General features: G+C 41.1%; 1 protein-coding gene across 2 annotated transcripts in view; it reads right to left on the bottom strand.

The window, feature by feature from the left end:
• The window catches only part of PTN (pleiotrophin), a 93,571-nt gene that overhangs the window by 2,943 nt on the left and 74,816 nt on the right, over positions 1 to 15,812 (bottom strand). For both annotated transcript variants that reach the window (XM_079785358.1, XM_079785359.1), the window contains exon 4: positions 15,143 to 15,304. In XM_079785358.1, the coding sequence (XP_079641484.1) occupies positions 15,143 to 15,304 (162 nt within the window). The remainder of the gene's footprint in view (positions 1 to 15,142; positions 15,305 to 15,812) is intronic.

The raw sequence follows: 15,812 nt of genomic DNA, 5'->3' as shown, positions 1-15,812 counted from the left end.
ACTCAAAATTTAGCCCAGACAATTATCTCAATACATAGTAACTATAGTAAAGAAAAGAGGTAGTGAGAAGAAGGCACAGGAACCATGCTACATAAATTATTTTTGCTCTGAATACAAAATAAAATCCTGACGGACACTGAAGTAGTATGTGGCTCCATGATCCTTTGTTCAGTAAGGCAATGAGGAAACAATTCCATTAGGATCGTACTGAGAGCCAAACCTTCATCTGGGGAATTGCTTTTAATCGATGTCTGCCATTTACCAGCTCTGGGATGTTGGCAGATCAATCATTCTACATCTGTTTCTGAAAACCTGGGATAATAAAACCTAGTATGGCCTCCTCAGAGGGCCATCAGGAGCATCATGTGAGATTATGACCTATAAGATCCAAGTTTACTACTGCTAGGAAACCATTGATTTAGCAAATACACACTTTATATCCACTATCTATCCAGTGCTATACTAAATGCTAGGATATAATGGCAAACAAGACTAAATTCTGATCACACAGAGCTTTCATGACAAGTAATGTTTTCAGGATTGCTCTGTGTGAGCATCTTTTAACATTGTAAAGTGCTCTCTGAGTATATAGTTATATTAAAGATCACAGGTATGTGGCAGCTATTTGAGTGGCTGCAATCTTCTGCTAGTTTACTCTGAACTAAAAATACAGGTGATGTAAAAGAATATCCACAGGTAGAATGAATTACTATAGATAAAAACTAAGTCTATAATAGAATTAGCCTGAAAGGAAGAGTTATTTAAAACATATTAACTATTTTCCAGTTTTAAAAGTAATATAGGCTTGTTTAGAAAAATTTAAAAACATACATGTTCACAAATTACTGAGTTTCCTAACATAGAGATTAACAGCAGGTTCTATTTATTTTTTTCTACTTTAACTAGGAACATAGTGACAGTATGATAAAGTATATTATACCTAAAATGCTATCATATTATTTTCCACACCATTGTATATACTTGGAAACATGACAGAGCAGTATTTCTTTATGACATTCCAGTCTATAGTTTTTATAATCTTTCTCCTTTTGTTGGACACTGGCATGTTCTCACTTTCTTTTATTATGAATAATGATGCAGTGTGTGTTTTTGCAGACAAATCTTTGCATGTTTCAGTTTTGCTTTAGTATATCATTGGAAGAGGATCTCCTCGATCAAAGGTCAGGATATTTTTAAAGCTTTTGAAATGTATTAGCAAATTTCTTTCTGGAAAGGAAGTATTGATTTAAACTTTTATCAGAAACTTATATAAGAGCTGATCACAGTACACTTGTTCTCAAAGGACAAATAAATAATCAAACCATGTGCACCATTTCTTTTTCCATCTATGTACGGGCCTTTTTAAGGAATGCCTTGTAGTTGGTACAAGGAAACACCCAATCCCATTTTCAATACAGTATCAGGAAAATCTAGGAGAAATAGGGTGGTGAGTAGGTGTTGAAAGAAAGATGTCAATTTAAAGGATTTTCAAAGATCTTGAGGAGGGATGTTTTTCCAAGAAGTAGAAGTGTTGAGAATTCTGGAACAAGATTATCTCATTTTCTTTTTTCTTTTTTCAGATGGCCTGCTGTGTATACGGAAAACATTTTTTAAATTAAGAGATTAAGTGATTGAAACATTGATATGAGAGAGTAATATCGATCAGTTGTCTACCATACATGCCTGATTTACATAAAGTGACTTTGGGTTATTAAACCAATGGGAATAATAATTCACTAGAATAGAAAGATGAGATGTGCACCTTCTAAGAAGTAAAATTCATATGTGAGGAAGCTATGAACACTCAGAAATGGATACTGTGGATTCAGAGGTCAAGAGTGTGAGCAACAGGGAAAGCTAGAGGCGTGCCACAGAGACCACTAAAGCTTACCTGTAGGGACTCATTTAATAAATCCTGAGAACTGCGTAAAGCAGGGGATCATGTCACTGTCAAACAGTACTATCACCATGTAAACATGCCCCAAACCCTGGGTATCGCCAAGATCCCTTTAAAGCTTCATGAATTTATTTAAAAGAACTTGTCTGTGCTTACGAATCACCTGCCCAGTCACCTAATCCCTTGCACCAGAACTGCTGAGCCTCAAAACTGATAATAAAGCTTTTGAATTGTGAATGTACAACTCAGAGATCCACCTCAAATTCAGGCTAGCTTCCTGACATGGCACCATCATTACATTTCCCAATCTTTCCATTTCAATTGGTAGCATATATTAAGTGCCACAATCCAGAAGGAAATTTTTATTTAAAAATTAAAAGTATAATCTTTGAAAAGTTTTCTTAATATAGCATTCTCAGATGTGTTTCTGTCTAATGTCTCTGTTACTACTCTTTTGTTGTTTCTTCTTTGATTTCTTATTTTGTAATACTGCTAGCTCATTTCTTGTTTTATGGATTCAGTGCATTTACTTCTAGACTTACGTATGGAGCATGCACATCATATGATTAGAATTATGAATACATGAATACATACATACATACATATGACTGCTCCTCAGTGCTGCCCACAAGCTGATACCTGTTCTTTATTACTGCCTACCTTTCCTTTTGCTCATCAACTCTCTATTTCATAAAAATACCTACCACTCCCTCTCAACTATCTGCCTTTCTACATGTTTGCTTTCTGATATCAAGTAGATGTGAATAAAATATATCATGCATCTGTGTCTAGACACAAACCGAACATGTCCAGACCCTTTAAGGAACTTCTGTTTTGCCCCCATTTCCTTTTCAGGTGACTCAGCACCTAACTGCAACTCTTCTAAAGAGAAATTTCAGCTATGAAAGCACAGGTGAGTAATGAAGGTTTAGTGGAGGAGAGGAGGAAATTATTTCATCAACTGCATAGAACAAGCTTAGTAAAAGTCCTAAACATGTCTGTTACTTTCCAAAGCAACTCACCAGTCTCAGTAGACTAAGCCCTTCTCCCTTCACCCAAAGATGCCTCTCCATAGCTTTTCAGCCTCTTTTCCCTCCTGCTCCTCCATTTCCCTGTCTTTAGGGGAAGCAAGTCAGATATCTATTCGCTTCTCCAGCCCTAGAAAGGGACCGTCTTTAGGATGCACTTCTTTGTACAGTAGAGTCAGGAACTTGGAGTCACTCCCAGATCTGACCTATATGCATGTGCGTACCAGGTGAAAATCACCAAGCTAAACCCCTATTTTTAGCTCAACACATCCACATCACCATTATGCATTAGCTAAACCTAGTCATTCATTTGGGAATTTTCAAACATTAAGCATAAAACAAAAAGCTGAAAGTTTTGGTGGATTTTTCCTTTAAGAGTCAGAGAAAAGAGCAGTGAAGATGAGAATCAGGGGTGCTTCATCTGTAAGTCTTTCAATCCAGGGCTCTCTCACTTATATGTAGTTACAGAAGAAAGACCAAAGCTTGTGTGTGTGTGTGTGTGTGTGTGTGTGTGTGTGTATTCAATATTCAGCAGCTACATTTTGTCTTTTCCACCTTTGGCAAAAAAATGTTTTTAAGTATTAAATGAAATGGAAGAGAAGCAAAGATAGTTAAAGCAAGGGAAATTCTGCAAAGAATGTATACTTTTATATAGGTAGCTTTGAGAATGTGAGGATAATTACGCCTGTGAATGTAAAGGTGCAGTAGCATGCGTTTCTGATTGCTACATTAGAGATTCCGGATGCATGTGTGTGGTGTCTTTATGTGCATGGGGTTGGTTTCACAGTTGCTATATGCTATCACACCTGGTAGTACTGGTGGCCCTAACTACATTCCCATGTCTTCCAAAGTTAATTTTAAGAACTTTATGGACTTAGGTAGAAGAGAGAGAGAAACAGAAAAGAGAGAGAGAGAGAGAGATGGGGGGACTAATGTTAGGGTTTCCTCTGTTCAGCAAAAGCGCCTGCCTCTTCTTCAATGTGTAGATCACTCTCAAGACCTTACATTCTTGAAGGTGACCTCCCTGCATACAAATTCATGACTTCTTCCACCCCAAAACAGGAAAGAAGGACATTTACTTCTGATATGAGATTCAATCTTTAGAAACTTCATTTCTGCAATAATGACACAGAAATCTTATAGAATTTCATAAATTATTTTGGTAGCCTAAGTCAGAAATGGGAATGTATTATCATACATAATAATTAGCTCCCACCTGGCACATCATTATTTTCTACTAGAAGCCCCGTGCACAAAATTCATGCACTGGTGTGTGTGTGTGTGTGTGTGTGTGTGTGTGTGTGTGTCCCTCAGCCCAACCTACACTCTCTCCAATCTGGGACCCCTCGAGGGATGTCCTACTGCCTGTTAGGATCGGGTCTATATGGGCAGTCAGACAATCTCTCACAATCCAGGACTGCTGGCTCCCAACCACTTGCCCGCCGGCCCCTAACTGCTTCTGCCTGCCAGCCTGATCACCCCCTAACCACTCCCCAGCCAGCATGATCGACGTCTAACTGCTCCCCTGCTGGCCAGATTACCCTAATTGCCTTCCCTTGCCAGCCTGGTCACCCCCAACTGTCCTCCCCTGCAGGCCTGGTCCCCCCCCCCCCCCGCAACTGCCCTCCCCTGCAGGTGTGGTCTCCCCCAACTGCCCTCCCCTTCAGGCCTGATCACTCCCAACTGCCCTCCCTTGCAGGCCGGGTCCCTCCCAACTGCCTTCCCCTGTTGGCTTGATCGCCCACAACTGTCCTCCCCCACTGGCCATCTTGTGGCTGCCATCTTGTGTACACGTGGGGGCGGCCATCTTGTGTGTTGGAGTGATGGTCAATTTGCATATTACCTCGTTATTATATAGGATTAACATAGCTGATGTTTAATCATATACAACTGGTGCTACTGGAAAATTAAATGATTATTTATGAAAAAAGGAGAAAGCATGAACACAAACACCCACAGAGGAAAGATGAAGAGAAAACGCACGGAGAAGGCTGACAGACATCTATGAGCCGAGGAAAGAGGCCTGGGACAGATCCTTCCCTCAGGGACTTCAGAAGGAATCAGCCCTGCAGATATCTTGATCTCAGCCTTCTAGCTGCCAGAATCGTGAGAAAATAAGTGTTTTTTAATGTATCCTCAATAATTTTAAATATGCATCATTTAAATATATGACTTTGGTACTACGGAACATGGCATTTGAGGTCTCATTAAAGGTCTCACAAATGCTCAGGGCACTAATCCTTTCACCCATCTCCACACTTGTCCTCCATATTTCAAGCAGGTGAGCTATGTTCCCCTCCCCCACACACATGATTTCTCGGACCCCCACCCACCCAATGCGCTATCTATAGCAGCAGCAAAGGTGAGATCTGAAGAAACTCCCCTGGATTCTCTGCATTTTTTAGACAGCAGCCTTCATAGCAGCTGAACTGATTAGTCTTGTGCATCCGAGTGAAGAGCTGAAAAATCATGCTTTTCTATTTTCTTTAGAATAAAAGTAATTTCTGAAAGCCTTGCCAGAGCGAGTGCTTAATGTGTGAACCTCTGGCAAGCAGCGCTGGGCCTTGCCCGCTGTATGCAGGAGGACACCAGGAACATTGGTCACCTGCCTCCAGCTCTTTGGATTTCTAATGAGCTCTCCTAAAAATAGCATATACTTCTCAAGAAAGAGTCTTCAGTTTTTTCCTTGTCCCTGCCTCTGTGTGCTGAGCACCAGCCAACCTGCTTTGATTTCCCTGCAGGTTCCCGGAGCTTTTGCATCAGTGCAGTGCTGGCTGGAGTCACTGGGAGTGTCAAGTGTCCCCACTGGCAGTGCTTGTTACCAGGACAGCGGTGCCTGGGACCCTGAGAAGCACCAGAGCGACTCTGAGTCTCACGGTGGAGAGGAGGCAGGCCTGGATCCAGCCCAGGGTCCTGCCTGGGGGCCTGCTGGGTGTAACAGGTGCAATGTATTGCTTTGTCTTCCTCTCAAGAAAGGTAGCCTCTTTAAAGGACCCCGGCTTGAGAAACGCAGCACCAACAGTTATCCTTTGCGTCAATGCAAATACTACACAAAGACAAGCTTGATACAGAGTTATCTGACATGACTCCATTATAAATGACCTCTTGCATGCTCATCCTAATGTTTTAGGATTATCAGTGAAACGAAAACCAACATTATTAATTTTTTTAGAATACCCAATGAGTAGGAAGCACTCGGTTTGGGAAGCATTGGTATAATAGACAAGAACTCTGGACATAGACTTTCCTGACTTCAACTTCAAGCCTGATTCCTCACTGGCTGGCTGACCTTCTGCAAGTTGCCACTTTGTAAAATGTGAGCAAAACTCCTTGAGGCTGCTGTGGGGATTAAGCAAGACCATGCATCCTAAGAGTTAAGGATAATGCCTGTCACATCATAAATAATAAATGGGGACAATTTTTACAGCGCTCAAGAAATGCTAATGACAATAGCTACAACTTAAAACACGAAACAAAAATTCTCAATCTGGTAGAAGTTTGAGGAAGAAACACAAAATCTTCAGGGGTCAAAAAACAAAGAAGGTCCCTCAATCCAGTAACTAATTAGTGTGAACATTGTTCTATTATGCAGCCTTCCTCAATACTAATTATTATTTAGCTGGTTTGTGTGTGCTCAGCTAATGAGCCTCTGAGCGTGGAATTTACCAAGGGACATGAAAGTAGACCCCAGTGAGAAGTAAACCCTACAAATGTTTACAGTTCCTGGCCTCACACCTGTCCTGGCAATTAGAACTAAATGTTCTTTAATAAGGATGGGAGTAAAACACCCAGGTGAGCCTTCTTCCAGGTGAGGTGAGCGTGTTGTGCTTTAACAGTGATTTCTCTGTACAATTGTGCAGCCGATGAATGAATGATATGCCCTAGTGAGCCAGGCCAGGACAATTTAGTTGGAAACATCGTTCATTCATTCAAAAAATACTATTCACTGAGTTCCTCTCATGGACTAGAAACCATGACATGTAGTAGCTTTCAAAGGGGAGTGAGATGTGGCTCCTGCCCTCAAGATGCTCATTGATGTGAGAGGCAAATCCACACAGGCTACAGAGGAATAAATGAATGTCTTATCAGAGGAGTGAGTCCTCCCAGCAACTTAATGTTTGGGAAGGGAAGTCTGGTAAGTTTGAACACTGATCTCTTTCCTAGTCTTTGAACAAAACAAGCTCTTAGTAGCCTCAGCGACTTTGAATTTCTTGTTTCACTTAGAATGCCTGTATGGCTAGCTCCTTCTCCAAATCCAAAAGTTAACTCTCCAAGAAGCTTTCCCTGGTTACTCTAACTTAGCTCCCTCCCCCATTCCAGTTACTCTAGCACTTGACTCTTCAGTGCTCAAGACCATTTACTCCAGTATTGTAGTTGTCATTTTAACTATTATTTATTTACATTTGTCACTATTATCTATGCATATCCATCACTAGAACAGAGTAGTGAGAGGAAAGGAATATCACTAGCTCCTAGCATAATGCCTGCTCCATCCAAGGTTCTTAACAGATTTTATAAATAAATGAATACATTGGAAGCAATGCCAAAGGACTTCCATAGCATTTGTCCTTCTGTGCAGGACCTCAGGGTTTGTCCTGCTGCTTCCCCTACTCCACTACAGGTCCAGATGGGGCATTAATTTGTCCCTGGTGCTAACTCTAGCAGACAGTATTCCTCAATTATTTATGAGGGTAGGTTTTACATAATGAGATATATTAATTATGGAGGAACAGGGTCCAGGTCTCTAGAAGCACAGGTACAGAGAAATGGATGTATAAGAAATCACGACCCATTCAGCCATCCCTGGGAGTTCGGTGTGGCTGGGGCACAGCATGTGGGCAATGTCTGGAGCAAGGATCAGACATGAGCCAAACTGGATGATGCCTGAGCAGCATGTCCTGCTGAGGAGCCAGGGTCAGATTCTAGAAAATCATGATTAAAGAGGGAGTTCAGGAAAGAAGAAGTGGGTCTGACATTCATTACTCTTCTTAGGTAAGAAACTGAGATCACTGTGTTGAATAGATTCAGGGGAAGGGGCTGTACATAAAGCCAGAGATCTAGAATCAGGCAGCTTGTAATTCAGTCCTGGCCCCTCTGCTTAGTAGCTGTATAACTATGTGCTCAGCATCTAATTTCCCTAATCCTCATTTTCCTCATATGCAAAATTGGGAGTCATAATAATAACTATTTTACAAAGTTTTGTGAATTTTCAATGACACAATGTATGAATAATGTACTAAGCAATAATCAAAACATACTATGCGCTCAATAAGTATTAACTGTACTTGCTATTATCTTAATCACTATAAACTTTTGGCCTGAAAAGGTGCTGAGGAAACACCCACCTCAAGAAGTTGATTTGGAAGGAAGGAAATAGTCTTAAAAACACTGCACATTTATCAAGCATTTTTACATATATGACTTCATTTCATCTTTAAAACAGTGCCAGGAGGTATTCATTGTAGATTTCAGTTTACAGAAGACAAAACAGATATCATTCTAATAAGAAAAGAGCATAATTATACCTACTCACTTGACATACAGTAGCATGGATAGGAAATAAAATACAGATGTTCAGACAGAGCAAGGAAACAGAACAGAGAGACTAGACATAAACCCACACTTATATGATTAATGAATCTATGACAAAGAAGGCAAGAATACACAATGGAGTAAAGACAGTTTCTTCAATAAACGGTGTTGGGCAAACTGTGGAAAATAATGAAACTGGATCATGTCCTTACACCATATACAAGAATTAACTCTACATGGATTAAATACTTAAAATAAAATGCAGATGTTCAAAGAGTTTCACAAAGCAGAATAAAAAAGAAATCAAAACCTTGAGAACAAACTGAGTAAGAGTGTTTTCCTCTAATCAAGAACAAAATTCCCACAAGGCACTCCAGGCTGCCTCTTTCTGCTCAAATGCAAGGGCAGCAGCCTTCCAAACCCCCTTCCTCCTGTTTCAGGGTCTTTCCTCCGGGTGGGGGAGGGGGAGCCCAGCCCAGGCTGGCCTGTGGTGGGATTCTGCCCCTTCACCTCTCTCAACACAGAAGTCACCAGCCTAGCAGAGCTCACCCACAGGGTGTTGCCATGCTCATTCCTACGGGGTGTCAGAGCCCAGAAAATAGAACAAAAATGTTGGGGGACTTCTTTTATCTTTAAAAGAATGAACAAAAGAATCTTTTTAGAGGGTTGAGAATTGAGAATGCTGGGAATATCACTTCCCTGACCCTTTTTCCATTTAATAATCAGCTGCCAAGCGCTGTGTCCCGCACGCAGCTGAGTCTTGCACTCAAACAGTTGCTGTTCTTTTGATCTTCAAAGTTGAATTGTCAAACCCAAGAGAGGCCTAGGCAACTGTCCAAAAAAAGAGCAGCAAGATGGCAATGCTTTCAGAAAGGGCTGGGAAGACATAAAAGGAATTGGGGTTATCGTGAGCAGGGGGAATTACCAAGCGTCCGGTAACAGCGGAGCGTGAATTGGTGGACAGGTCAGCAGGAGGGATGACGCTGTTCCCTGGGCCACCTGTAACACAGACATCCATCCACCTGCTCCTCTCCTGACTGTACCGGAAACATCTGAAAATACCCTTCCTCCAGACAAACTCGGAGGCTGACATCATGCCACGCTGCCCTGTTGGTATCACAAGGAGCTTCACAATACCCCTTATTGATGTATCTCATTTAAGCCAGTCAGAGAAAGATATCATATGACTTCACTTATATGTGGAATCTAATGATCACAATAAACTGATGAATAAAATAGAATCAGAGTCATGGAAACATGGAACAAACTGACGAACCTCAGAGGGGAGTAAACGGGGGCGGGGGTGAGGGAGATTAACCAAAGAACTTGTATGCATATCTGCTTTGCCCATGAACACAAACAATAGGATGCTGAAGGCCTGGGGCAGAGCAGGAATAGGGTGGTAGAGGGGAAAGGGGGAGGAAGGGGGGATATCTGTAATACTCTCAACAATAAAGATTTTAAAGATAAATAAAAATAAAAAGTAATATCTAGTAATTTCCATGTCAACAATAACTCCAGGTTCTAGAATGTTCCAAGATGATCATCAGGCCAGGTCACCTGTGGCACCTGGGAAAATCTCAGTTCATCTGGGAGCCTTCCGCACAAGCCCTGACTCAGCCTGTGCACTCCAGTGGTATCAACCAGAAGCCTGATCCACTGGTCAGCTCTGCTCCCACAGACAGGGCTGCCTAGGCGAGGACCATGGATCCCCATCCTGGCAACCCCGCCTGGCTTGGCCAAATTCTAATTCCTCAGTGAGCTCATCCTCCAGGCGGACCGCTGAGAAACATCTGTGGCTTGAAGAGTTATTTGCCTTCCTAAGGGTTCTCTGCTCTGACATTTTATACAGACTGACCCACGTTTCCAACTTCTCCATTTGAGATACTTGATGCCCAAGTATCCCTGAAACTGGAAAAGAACATTACCAATGGCTCCAAAGAGGAGATACTTAACTCTCTCCACAGTGGAGTGCTCAACTGTCCCCAATATAAGATAACGCTTAGTAACTCTTCATCTGTAATGGCATCAATGCCCATCTATCCCAATAGGAGAGAGGGTGAGGTCTAATAATATACTCCAGCACAGTCCAACATCCCTACATAGGCCCTGGCAGACTGCTCACTAAATACCAGCTCAAGACCTTTTCAGCTTCTCCTCTCATATTTACAAGTAGAGTTTGAAAAGCTAAAGACACATTTCCCTGACTCCCTTGCAGTAGCATTTTATATGTGATCAGGTTTCCATCAATCAGGCACACTTCATGAGTCTTAGTGGTAGAAAAAAGGGCCAAACTTGGCCTGGCTGGAGTAACTCAGTTGGTTGAGCATTGTCCCATGCACTGAAAGGTTGCTGGTTCAGTTCCTGGTCAGGACACATACCTGGATTACAGGTTTGATCCCCAACTAGGGAGCAAATTGAAGGCAACTGATCAATGTTTCTCTCTCATATTGATGTCTCTCTCTCTCTCTCTCTCTCTCTCTCTCTCTCTCTCTCTCCCCCCCCCCCCCCAACCGCTTTCCTCTCTCTAAGCAAGGATTGTTTTTAAAGAGCCAAATTTGGAGAAATTGGAAATTACTGCAAGAAAGGTGATAGTAATATCTGGTTTTACGGGTGAGGACAGCGTTGAAGTTTCCAGCGTGTGATTCTTAGCGTTATGTGTGCAGAGCAGTGGGTGATTCTGTTACATCAGCCATGTGCTGTGTGATTAGACATTTCTCTTGGACCTGTTGCCTTTTGCTGCATTACTCCTGGAAATGCAGTATTTGGGGAGATCCTCTGGACCACTTGGAGATTCTGTGAGCTATGTAACACTTCTGAATAAACCTTTTCTACTTAAACTAGCTGGAGTAGATCTTTTGCAAAAAAAAAAAAAAACAACCCTGGCAGATGCAAGGTTTTCTCAATTAACAATCTTAATACTCTCAATCTCATTTCTTAAGAAATTAAGATCTCAAGTGTCCAACACAATCAATCATTTCACTAATTTATCCTGGTTAGATCCTGGCATTGATTAATCAAGCTCTGGTTATAACCTTTCAGTCAATCAATGACCTTCCCCAGAGTAATCCTGTCCTATTGCCAGGAAAGCTGTATTCCAATTCTGCATCTCTGAGTTCTCATGTCTACATAAAAATATCAAGACTCTCTGCTGGGTATAGAATGCAAATGTGGAGGACTGAAAGTTTCCTCAAATTAAATGGGTTCCAACACAAGGGGATCTTTAGGTAAGGGTTTCCAACTTGATATCTAGTAACACTGAAATTGTGGACTAAAGCTAGAGTTAGTGTTTGTACAATATTGACAGCAACAGGAAAGAACAATTCTATTCCTCAAGAGGCAATGCTGTTAGACTGGGGTGTGATGAAATTTAAGGCAATTTTTAATCAATGCACGTGGGATATGTAATAATGTCCCAGTTCAGATGGCAATTCTAGGTATTAAGCACCTCTCTCCCCAAGCAAGTCTTTTAATCTTTTAATCAAATCACAATGGTATTATTATTAGCAATCAAATCACAACAATATCTCCAGTCTTCCCTCAATTTAATGCTGGGTAGTTAGTTACAGCCTTACCAACATCTGTATGATCCATTCTAAAATTTTAAAGCATATGTTTTCACACTGAGAATCCTGTAGTTTGCATATTAATCCACTACCATTTCCCCAAACAACAGAGGCCAACCAAAAACTTCTCTCAAACAAACAACAACAATAACAAAACCCAGGCAAATTAAACAGAACCTCATCATGTGTTTATCAAAGTGTTAATCAATGAGAAGGATAATGATGGGGAAAAAAGATAATTTCTTGTTATAAGCTGAGTGATATGAAATAATTACTTACCAATGTCCTGAGTTTCTGCAAGCACATACCCTATGCTGTTTATTTTGGAAAATCTGGCACCTAGGAAAGGTCCCTTTCCTATGATTTCCAGGTTTGAAAAAAGGCGGAAAATGATATCAAAGGAGAATGAAAACCTGAATTGATTTTGCTGCTAACCAAGAGGATACACCTGGATGAATCACTGATTTTCTCTGTCTCCATCTGTTATATGAAAGTAACATCAGAGGATAGGCAAGGTCCCCAGACGCTCTGCTATTTAATGATTCTAGACATAGAAAATTATCTGATATGGACACAGTTCCATGATTTATATTACTCAGAGACAGCACATTGATTAAAAAAAAAATGGCAATAGGTCTTTGATGTCAGTCTGACTTTGATTTTGAATCCCGGTTCCACCACTGACAAGCTGTGGAACCTCAGGGAAGTTGCCCATGCTTTTCGCATACGTACAGTAGGATGAACAAAACGTGTGGCAGAGAGTTGCTTCAAAGCTCAAATGAAATGATGAGGCACGCCTATCATAGTGCCCCATTCAAAATTAGTGGGGACCCTACGTCCCTCTATTCTTTTTGGGTACTGAGTTAAAATAGAAAAAAGCATTAATGACATTCTTTTCTGAATAAAGGAAGAAATAATTATAACAGTATAACTTTGAGAAAAGTTTAGTTACATGAACTCTTCTATCAGTATGCTGGATTTATTGTGTGAAACCTTTTGCCCTTTAGCATTTATTTATTATACAAATACTAGAGGCCTGGTGCACGAATTCCTACACTGGTGGGGTCCAGCTGGCCCGCCCCGGTGGGGACTATCGGGGGAGGGCTGGCTGGGGCAAGGGGCCGGGGGTGGTTTGCAGGCCAGCCCTGCCCCGATCAGGGTGGGGTACCCACTTGGGGGTGGGGCTGGCTGGGGCGAGGGGCCACAGGCATTCTGGTCATTCTGCCATTTGGTCGATTTGCATATTACCCTTTTATTATATAGGATTTATTCAGCCCTATGTGCTACTATGTGCTACTCCTTGTTCTAGGCAAAAAGGGATACAGTAGAGAGCAAAATAGAGCAGGTCCCTGTCTTCCTGAGAGCTTTATTCTGAGGGATATCTTCTAGAATAGTTTTAGAAATAATGTTGTAGAAAATGTCATCTTCGTTTGGGAGGTCATATCACTTATCAGGATTGAGCATTACAAAGCTTACCTTCTCCTTTTTCAAAGGAAAATGAACCCCCTGGACGTTAGCTTACACCCATACCTGACTTAGGTAAGAAATCAGCAGCAGATAAAATGAGTTTAGATTCAGCCAAATCTTGGCTCTGTCATTTACTAAAGATCTATCCCTGGGCAAACAAATTAACCAGTGTGCCTCATTTTCCTTCAAAAGTACATCTACTTGCAGAGGAACATATGGGATTTTAAGAAATAACATATGTCAAACACCCAGGTCAAGACATGCCAGTGGAACAGAACAATACAAATGATAATGTAGATGTCATTTTATTATTATTTGATTTTCCATTGATCAGAAAAAAATGAGCTATCTTAAGGTTAGAGACTCACAAAGAGAAAGCTGTAATATCCATTCATGGTTATTTCGGAAAAATGGTACATAAATATACACAGCCCACACATGTCACTAATTCCATTTTACTTAAACCAGGAAACATATGTCATAAAAGTGGGTATGAGTCTCTCTCGTTAAGAAAATCTTCTATCTGACACGTCTCCCTGGCTCAGCTCCTATGATAAGATTTTTCTTTGTGCAGATTGCCTAGTGCCAAAACAACATTCACAAAACCCTCCGAGTTGAGAGAGAAAGGACTAATTGGTTTTAACAAAAATATGTTATGCACAAAGTGAAGGCTGCATTTTAATGACCAACAAAATGCATAACTGGCTGTGAAATTCAGAATTCACTCAGGATAATACCTTGAATTATATCCCTTGATTTTTGATATATGAAAAATTACAGAATGTCTACCCACTTGAAATATTTTACCACCATTTTTCAGGCTGAGAGCCTGAACCAAATGGTTAAGCTTCATTGCGTGTGGGAGAATGTAAAAAAGTGAATTATCCACCAGCCCAATTAAGAGAGGAAGGGAGAAGGAGTGAAAGAAAAACATTCATTGGCTGCCTCCTGCACATCCCCTACAGGGATGGAGCCCACAACCCAGACTTGTGACCTGACTAGGAATTGAACCAGCAACCGTAGGGTGCACCTGACAATGCCCAGCCAACAGAGCTACACCTGCCAGGGTCTGAGGGGTTTTCTTAATCATATGCCAGTTTGATATTTACTTTATCCAGCATGAAAGTAGGGTCTGACTTTCTGGGAATGAATAGAAAGATAGCTCTAAATAATTTAAAAATTCCATGATAAAAGTAGTGAGCTAATCAAACCAAAAAAGAAAATAAAGGCTTATTTAAATAACTTATCAAAGTACGCGGTGAAAAAGGAAAATATAAAATAATTTAGCTAATGCCAACTATGTATGTTAGATAATCTAGGAAAGACTTGATTTTAAATATTCTGCCTCAGGACCTTTATGAGTTTGTTCATACTTGTCAGAATGCAGTCCCAATTTAGGGTTTGGCTTATACAGTCACCATACAGCAACTGTCTTAATTGGCCCGTTTTGCCAGACTGTTTATTTGTGCTAGGAGACTATTCCAATCCCCTCATCTGTGCAGAGGACCTCAGTTGCCTGCTGAGAAGTATTTGTATGAAACTTAATACAGGGGGCTTTTTTCAATTCCTTTCTTAAGGTAATTCACCTGAAGATCCTGCCTGAGTCCATGGACCCATTCACATTAAAACTGTGGTCAAAGAGCAGGGCCTACCTTGAGGCTTGGGCTTAGTCAGTTTGCCACAGGGCTTGGAGATGGTGACTGTCTTCTGGCAGTCAGCATTGTGGAGGGCTCGCTTCAGACTTCCAGTTCTGGTCTTCAAGGCGGTATTCAGGTCACATTCTCCCCAGGCCTGGAACTGGTATTTGCACTCCGCTAAAGGTAAGGTAGGACAAAGCAGAAACCTTTGAAAGATCCTATTATAGTGCCATGAAAATAAACACACTTTTTTTTTAACTCTTTGTAGCAAGGTAATTATAGTTGTAAGAAATAAGAGAGAACCCGTATACCCTCAATTGTGATGTCTTCTATAGTTGTAGTCCAATGGCACAACCAGGAAACTGACATGGATACATTCCACAGAACTTATTCAGCTTTCACCTGTTTGACATGCATTCATTTGAGTATGTGTGTGGGGAGGGGAGATTTAGTTCTGTGCAACTCTATCCCATGTGTAGATACAAGTGAACACCACCACCATTTATACACAAAACAATTCCAATGCAAGGGTCCCTTGGGCTGTCCTTCCATAGTCAGAGGCCACCCAACTTCCTCCCCTCCCATCACTCTAGCCTCTGGCAACCACTATTCTGTTCCCCATCGTTATACTTATTTCATCTTAATTTTGTCATCCGTCCATGTAAATGGAATCAAGTACTGTGTA

This window comes from Cnephaeus nilssonii (assembly GCF_951640355.1).
Source record: "Cnephaeus nilssonii genome assembly, chromosome: 12".
Lineage (NCBI taxonomy): Eukaryota > Metazoa > Chordata > Mammalia > Chiroptera > Vespertilionidae > Cnephaeus > Cnephaeus nilssonii.
This window is presented reverse-complemented; position numbering and strand designations above follow the sequence as displayed.